Below are 9,296 nucleotides of genomic sequence, written 5' to 3' on the forward strand. Positions count from 1 at the left end.
GATTAATTATCCATTGGATTAATAGTCCTAAACCAAAATGTCAAAACAAACATAGGATGATTGGGCCCACGGATTAATAATCCTAATCTCATGCTTTAATCCTTCTAATCAAACATGTCCTTAGTATTGTACGAACTCCGTAAAAACCTAATTACAAATATGAATATGTAGGTTGTCCCCTTGGGTTCAATCCCACGTCCCAATTTTTTAAATTTATTCAAACTTTATAACGGATATAGCCAGACCAATAGCAAACTCTCTCAGCATACATGCCAAGGACTTATTTGACCATGCCATCCGGAAATATGTTTGGACTTGATTTCTACTATGAGAAATTGTTTTGTATGCCAATAGGGTATGAAATGGCATTACATTTTCGTCAATTATAAATATATATGCCTTTTAATATTCTTCAAACCTCCTAATAATATGGTCCATATTTCACTACGACTCAGTCTAATATTTAGTTTTCAACAATGGATTAAATCAAAAATACTTGATAAACCCATGCAAACATCAATCAAACTAATCAACTAGAACCATGATAATATTTATAATAATAAAGATTGAGAGATGTACTTTTGGAACTCTAAAAAGAGTTCTAATGTTGTGGTAAGAAGTGAGACCCACATGTGATATAATGTGTGTGCTTATGTTTTTATTTTTTTGTTTTTTTTTTTTCTGTTGTCACATCACTAGAACCTTCTTTAGAGTTTCAAAATTAGAACTCTCTATCATTATTGTATTTATAACTTTAATTAATATAATTATTTATTGTCATGATTAATGTTGATCCATTGGAATGAAGGTGGAATTAAGAGTATCATGGCATAGTATCTATCTAACACATTCTCTATTCGTAAACCCCTTAATCCAACTCTTGTTTTCTCATATCAAAATTTGGAGCCATCCAATCAGAGCTAGTAGAACGGGAATTAGTCAAATTCAACCATTTTGGTTTAGTGTTTTTAAAAACAGTTTTCTAAATTTTCAATCCATATTTTTTATTTTTAGTGAATTTTTAAAAATATTTTAATCAATATTTTAAAACAAAAATTAGATCCACTTATTATAGATACACTTAAAAAGTACAAAAATTGTGTAAAAATCTTTCAAAAATTCATTGAATACAAAAAAACAAAAATAAAAAATCAGTAAATTTTTGTATTTTTCTTGTATTCATTGATTTTTTTTAAAATTTTGTATAAATTTTATACTTTTTAAGCATATATACTTTAAATATATCTAAAGAGTAAAAAAAAAAAAAAATTACTTTAAAATGTTTAAAAAATAACTTTAAAAAAATACAAATTCAAAATTCAAAAAACTATTTTTAAAAATTTCAAACCAAAACAAATGTGTTTTGCAAAATTAGGCATTTTCCCCCATAAATTAGGTCCGGGTGCCTTCACGCACCCAAACTCTTATTAGGTGGAAACTCTAATAAATTAGGTCCGGGTGCCTTCACACACCCAAAATTAGGCATTTTTCCAATAAATATTTTTAAAAATCTTTTCAGAAATCTAGTTCTGTCCTAGGTTACACCGTCTTTTGGAAAGTGGGTTATAATCCACTTTCTAAATTATAATCAACTTCTTTCTCTCATAAAAAAATGATTATAACTATCTTCCTAAAATAACCCTACATTTATGCCTATTTTGAGAAGATGATTATAACTAGCTTTTTGATGAAAAACTATTTATAAACAGTTTTTTTGCCTATTTTAAGAAGATGATTATAACTAATTTTTTGATGAAAAATTACTTATAAACAATTTTTTTATAAAAGAAATTCATGGCTTGAAGCTAAGATCTCTTCTGATCCACTAGTACACATGCGTACTCCCAAGGTCGAGCAAAATCAGGGCGCTACAAACCTAGTTCCCAACTTTACCTTGGCCTACCTGACTTAATGCTTGTGTCACAAGTACGCAAAATAAGAAACAAACTTGTTAAATGCTCCAAAAATTTCTATGCTTACAAAATAAATCTTAAATTTTTAATTTTATCAATTTAAATCCTATATTTTTTTGTGTGTTTTCAATTTAAATTATTTATTTATTTTCATTAAATAAAATCAACAAAAAAAAAATATATTAGTCATTAAACTCAATAAAAATAATATTTTAGACATTTTATATATATCTATAAATTATTTTTTCATCAATTGTACTTATAAAAATAGGCTTATGATTTAGATTTAAAACAATTCAAAAGATTTGAATTTAATTTTTTCTTTTTTTCTTTTTTCTTTTTTTTGGATCGGGTGGTTGAGACATAAATCTAGCTCTTGAAAACATAATCAAGTTTCAGTCTATAACAAGTACATCTTTTGTTTTTGCCTTTTCCCACTTATATATGTAATTCTCCCAAATGTTATTATTCTATTTCAAATGGATTTGTAAAGAAATTTGTCACGTCAATTTCATATTTTTAGTTTGTTGATTAGTTTGTCTGCTTATTTGTACAAACTTTACTCTCTTTTATTTTTTTATTTTATTTTTTTATTTTTTTATTTTTTTTACATTTTAGGATTTATTATTTGAAGGGTATTGATTACAATTTGCTGGTGTGAAATTTGATTGTTCATTTTAATTCCTTGCCGTTTAGGTTTTGAAACCAGTTTTGTGTTTTGTTTACTGCTTTGTTTTGTTTAATTCATTACACATATTGTGTAACTTGTTAACAGACTTCAATTTTATTTTTATTATGTATTAGTGCTCAAATTAGGTTTGTTTAATACAAAATTATTTACAAATTATTCAAAAAAATTGTTTGTACAGAAAAAAATTATCCTGTAATATTTTTATTTGAATATGTTCAATTAAAAAATTTTATTATTTCTGGTCTTAGTTTCAATCAGATTGTATTATTTTGGTTATACACACTTTGATATGACTTGTGAATTATATTATCGCTATGGGATTGACTTTCCTCCAATCCAATCACGAACTGAAGAGTACTGTTGGGCCCGTGGAGACCCACCACAAATTCCGTTTCGATAATCCGAACCATTCAATATGTAGAACTCGTCGTTCAATTTGTTAGTTAATTGAATATTTAAGACGCTTCATAAGTGTTTTGACTATGTCAAAATTTGAAATCATAAATGAAAACATGTATGGCAGCAGAGATTTTTATTTTTCTATTTACACTGCCAACAACCGTTAAGCATCAATACAACTATATGAGAAAAAATAAAGTGTTAGTCACAAAGGATTTAATAATTAAACATTAACCATTGTAGATAGATGCGGAGTCACATCTCAAGGGATTAAGGTCATAAATTGGTTAGTGAACAATGTTGAAACCTATGTGAAGTAAAAAAGAATAGTCAGGGCTCATCATTGCAGGGTTTGAGAAGGATCAAAATTACACAACCTTGTTCCGATGTGTGGTGAAGGTGTTTCTGTGAATTGAATCCGTGACACTCAAGTCACAGTAGAAAGACCTTACTAATATTATGCCATGTCAAGCTGATAGCACACCCCTTGAGTAATTTAAGGTTACAAAAATATATTTGATTAAAACAAATATCTTCCTATCGTAATAGTAATTAAGACATATTTGCTAGGTTTTATGTGTAATACATTCAACAAACATTTATATCAATACAAATAAAGTTGTAGTAACTATTTCCTTTTAGTGCCCAAGGAATTATCAATGTTCACCATCATCTGCTTAAATATATACGTATTTTCATGGAAGAACACATTAGGCGAAGATGATGATAACTCCCAGTGCATGATACACGGGAGATTGTGTTGCAATGGTATGATAATCTTTAACTCACTAACTCAGTGATGTTCTAGTAGTGGTGGGGGTTTGCACTGGTAGCACTTGGCGAAGAGCCCAAAGGTGTCGATTTGGTTAATTAAATTGTTCATGCTAGCCCACCCTCCAAATCCAAAGCCAACAATGAATACCCATACCACAATAAATGTGTTCACCACATACATTGCTGTCCAGCTCGGCAGAAAGAATGGAGGTTTCTCTGCTGCATTCTGTACAAAAGATATTAGAATGTGTTATGATCCCACATTGGAATTAAAAAGGCTTGGCGTTTTTAATATAAGTCTTTTGAACACTCTCTCCTTGCAAGTCAGTTTTGAAGATTGAGTTCTACCCAAAGGGCTTGTATCATTTGGTAAGATAGTTAGCCCCAGAGGGGGTTACTTACAGGCTTGGGATTTATGTTCAAGATGTGGGCATGCAACGATTTTCTAATGTGGTGTGCTTTTTTACTAGAGTAAGAATGTGCTTGCTACATAAATCTGAACGATAAGGATATGCCCCCAAACTTACCTTATCTATGAGGGTACAACTGTAGTGACATTTGAAGTAACCTTAAAGTCAAATTCAAGAAAGCTACAACTAGTTACCAATTAGTCACCACATAAGAAATCACCACAAACTATTATTGGTTATGTTTGGCACCTAGAATAGAGCACAAAAATAATCAAATCAAGGTGGACAATGGTGGCGCCACTAGACAATGCCATTAGGGTAGTAGGTTCAAATGAAGATGTGAATTGAGGAAGATTGAACAAATTACCTGTCTAGCTGAGGCCTTTCTATAAGTGAACATATGAGCAAGAGAAGGGATAATGTAGACCGCAAAGCTGACCAATAGTGCCCCCACGGCAGAGTTGATAGGCCCGAAGAACGGGAAAATAATGGCCAAGAACCATATTGGTATAACCACCGGCAACCTCACAAGTGCCCTTAAACATATGCTCTTTGTGTCATGCATGCCAATCACTTTCTCCCACACAAAATACAGTGGTGTGCAAGCAAATCCAAATGTAATAAACTGCAAGAAACAAGTTAAATTGGTGGTAAAAAAAAAAAAACACATCATCACTAAAAGTGCAATTTCTTGTAATGTGATGGTGTAAATTCCCTAGTTCCTTTTTTTGGGTAAGTATAAATTCCCTAGTTCCATTGGCTGATGCAAGTAGTCAAGTTGATTAACACGAGATGAAGGGAAGACCTGGTGAATGAGCATTAGGATGACAGCTACATCACGAAATCGTGTCCGTGGAAGGAGTGAGAAAGCATTGGAATGGTTAAGGAGTTGGTCACCAAACGCCCAATAGACAGCAGAAGCTGACGGAATTGTTAGGGTGAATACGTAGAGTGTGGCAAACAAATATATGTACTTGAATTTTTTAGGCTTCCACATTGCATGAATGATTTCCCTGTAAAACATTAGGTCCCCTAAATTATTCGTCATCACAAACTTTTTAAGTTGAAAATTTTCCGCTCCAAAATCAATGAAAAGAAGATAATATGTAAATGATTTCACATGTTTTTAGTATGGTTGTGAATCACAAAACCTTTACTTTTCACGACTGCACCCATGGGAATCTGTTTGATTTCTATGATTAATCAAACATGCCAAAATTAGTATTTCCACTTAATTATTTACGAGAAAGAGAGAGAAAGAACAAAAGAATATATGGATTGAAACTTTGTAATACTTTGAAATTGAACATAATTAACCTAAACTAGCAACACAAGCAACTTTTTGATTCTATTTTTTGCTGCATGCTCCATAGTCAAAATATTAGCTATGGCCAGAAGAAGAGTGCAATGACCAAAGAGGGGTTAAAGTTAAACAAAGACGGTAATTATTTTATATGATTAGTCTTGTAACTCAAATAGTATGATGTAACTTAAATAGTACTTGATTAGGCTCACAACCTTCACATTTAGATTAAAGTTCTCTTCTTGTCTTGTTTATGAAAACAAAAACAGAAACAAAAATGAAAAAAACAAACAAACATACAAACAAAACAAAAAACAAGAGAAAGAAATGTTGAAAGCAAAGTTTCAATATTTATTGAAGTTAAAGAGTAGACACATTTGTTTCGGAAGGGCTACTACTATATGCACCCTTTGGTATGCACCTTATGCAAAAAAAACTTAACTTTGATTATAGTGTGCAACTTTTGTCACAAAAAGTTAAACTTTTTTATTCACAAAAAAAGATAATTAGTTATATATAACTTTTATATGCACATTATAACTTCACTATTCATAACTTTCATTAAAAATTATAATTTTTATCACCAAAATCGTAGTTTTTCTTACAATATGCAAGTGCACATCGTAGCATTTTCAATTATTAATATCACTTACACAGTTATGGCATGTCCACCGAAAGTGTAGAGTATATTTGTGGCTCCTGTGAAATACAGTACCAACTTCTTCGGGCCAGAGTGATTTACTCCTTCAACCTATGAAAAAAGAAAAAAAGAGTAAAATAAATCAGCAACTGAGATACTTTACAAATAAGGGTTGTAATTAGCAGCCTATGTTCATGTTGCCCATCTTTTATACAAATAAGCATATCAACCACAGGAGAGCAAGGATTATAATTGAAAGTTGTGGAGGGCAGCTGTAAGTGAAAATTGGCTCTGAAAGTGAAAAATATCATTGAAATAAATTACCTGACCATGAACAAAGGATGCTATGGTTAGATACCAAGCAGTGTAGGTGGTCATGCCAAGACCCAAAAAAGACCAAATCCTATAGTTGTGATATGAGGGTATGAACACAGTGGTTGCACAACAAGCCCCAAATATGTATGTCCATGTCCTCTTATCTAGATTGTCATTTATGTAATATATATTGCTGTAATCGCCGAAAAAAAAAAAATAGAAATAAATTATCAATGAGTTAATAACACAAAACCCAATTCTAATTCCCTTTTTAATTTGAATAAGTAAGAAAATTTTATGCAAAAAATTAAGGGAAGACTAACCTTGCACAAGCTATGAGTTGTATAACAGACCCAAATAGCAATAAGGTACAGTTGAAGCCCAATCCCACAGCTTTCCAGTACGGACCCAGCAAACCATCTAATACTTCAAACCACTGCATACATGCAAACATACATAATTAGGGATGACAATTTTTCTCCATCCCGCTTTCAAGGTTTGTTTAGTCCCAGGTGGATTTTTTCCGCGCTATTAAGCCTTCATTTGGAAATGGGTTAGGTTTTTGGCTCTTTAGTTTTTTTTACTATTTTAGCCCGTGGCTAAAAAATTTGATTTGGAAAGGGCTTTTGGAGGGCTTTTGGCTTTCTTAGCTTTTTTGAATTTTTTGTGAAAGAAAAAATGTAAGGACTGTAAGTTTGATGTGATTTTTTATCTTATTAGGTTAAAAAGACTATTTTATTTTTTTTGTGACTAAAATAACCAAAAAAACCCAAGTTTGAACTTCCCAAACGAAGACTAAGGAAGTGCGATGAGGATGTGCTTTCCTACCCCCATACGGCCACAATTATATTTTTTATTAAATTTTTTAATTTTTAGTACTAAAATATTACATTTAACCCAAATTTTTATTTTTTATTACTCATCTTACATTTTTTTAACTTTCTGTCACTACATTTTTTAACTTTCTGTCACTTAATAATTATTATCCATAATATTCTATATGATGTCACTTTTATCATTCCTAACGTTGCCAAATTAATCCATTCCCAAAACCCCCCCCCCCCCCAAACAAAAACAAGATTGAAAATTTTGAGAAGAGAAATAGAAAATGTAAGTAAAATGTAAATAAAATATATTTACATTCCACCTAATTTTATACATTTTTCTTTTCTTTTTTTCTTTTCAAGGCGCTCATCAAATCTTTCAACCAAACACAACATCAACGTGCATTCACAACAGAATGGTGTTGGGTTCTCAAAATTGATAACATTAGGAATTGTGGAGAAAACAAACAAACCTGTATGACATGATTTTTGAAGCAACCATTCTCTTTTTCCTTGCGAGTACGGTATTCAAGATAGAGAACACTGATGAGATAAGCAGTCCAGCTTCCAAGAATACCATAAAACACCTGTAATATGACCCCTGACACCATACCCAATTGAGAGAACGAGTATGGCAGTGTTAGCAGAACCTGTGCTACCTGCAATCAAATCAAACCCCAATTTTTGCTCAAAATTATTATCTTAGAAATCGATCAAATGTGTTACATGTAGGAAATACCTGATTTGATGCACAGTTAAACCAAGCATCATAAACAGAGCCACCATGCCAAACAAGGCTTTTGAAGCTACACATTGACTCATCTACCCTCTCCTCCTCTCTCTGATCATCATCTTGTTCAGTGTCTATGGCTGCTTCAGCTTGTTTCTGAGGTACCATTTGTTTCTTTTCTTTACTTCTGTAGAGATCTGAAACAACTCAAATGGACAAAGCAATTAACAAGCCAAAGCCGAAACAAAAGCAAACCCAGAACATGAAAAGTTATAAGTAATAGCCCAAAACTCGGATTGTTATGCTGCTTGGTTTAATAGGTCTCTTTTCTTGGGTGGGTATAAAACGCTGAAAAGGGAACTTTTTTTTTTTAGGGTAAATTATGTAAATAGCCTCTGGTTTATATGACGTATCAATTTGACTTTTGTAGTTTTAATTTGTTTGATTATATCTCTTAATTTAATAAATTGTGTCATTTTAATCTAATAAATAATAGTTGTTAAGTTAATTTAACGGAAAGTCGAATAATGTGTCAATTTGGTCCTTGTAATTTCAATTTTCTCGATCTTGATAGGGACTAAATTGATACATTGTGAAAAATATAGGGACCAAATTGACACATTGTTTGACTTTTTGTTAAATTAACTTAACAACCGTTATTTATTGGAATAAAATGACATAATCCGTTAAATTAAAAGACAAAATCAAACAAATTAAAATTACATAACTAAATTGACATATCATGTAAACTACAACAACTATTTACATAATTTTTCATATTTTGCATGGACAAATGTATGTGTGTATGTACGTACGTATATACAGACCACAGTTGCTTTCTCACCAGTTCTCTTTTAAGAAAAAATTAGTTTAGATTTTTGCAGTCTTGCAGAGATTGTTCTTCGTTTTCAAAAAAGATAAATTCACTTCTTGGAAAGCTGGGTAAAAGATGATTTTTTCAGATTTTTAAAAGATGATTTTTTTTCTTTTTTTTTCAAATAAGTGTGTAAAAAAATAAAAAAAACGTAATATAACATAAAAAAAAATTAAAAAATTAACTTTTAATCGTGCCGTCAAAATGAGCCTATGCCTCCGTTTAAGAAGTGGATTGATTTTTTAATTTTTTGATTTTTTTAGTTTTTTTAGTCTGAGTTAAAAAATTTAGTTTGGGAAAGACTTTTTGACTTTTTTTTTATAAAAAAAAAGTATAATAATTATGAATTAAATATAATATTTTATCTTTTGTGATTAAAATAATCTACTTTATCTTTTAAGGCTAAAATAGTCACTTAACCCT

At 30.8% G+C, this 9,296-nt stretch overlaps 1 protein-coding gene across 1 annotated transcript; it reads right to left on the bottom strand.

Annotated features, from left to right (window-relative positions):
- Nucleotides 1–3,495: 3,495 nt before the first annotated feature.
- LOC114269072 (auxin transporter-like protein 2) lies at nt 3,496–8,396 on the bottom strand. The gene is made up of 8 exons (XM_028210333.2): nt 8,009–8,396; nt 7,743–7,928; nt 6,769–6,881; nt 6,455–6,638; nt 6,144–6,241; nt 4,993–5,200; nt 4,555–4,812; nt 3,496–4,003 (listed from the first exon to the last, which is right to left on the bottom strand). Exons 1-8 carry the CDS (start codon nt 8,165–8,167, stop codon nt 3,797–3,799), a joined length of 1,413 nt encoding a protein of 470 aa, XP_028066134.2. The 5' UTR covers nt 8,168–8,396; the 3' UTR covers nt 3,496–3,796.
- Nucleotides 8,397–9,296: the final 900 nt, after the last annotated feature.

The sequence above is a fragment of the Camellia sinensis genome, chromosome 8 (genome assembly GCF_055761805.1).
Source record: "Camellia sinensis isolate YWXY chromosome 8, ASM5576180v1, whole genome shotgun sequence".
Classification (NCBI taxonomy): Eukaryota; Viridiplantae; Streptophyta; class Magnoliopsida; order Ericales; family Theaceae; genus Camellia; species Camellia sinensis.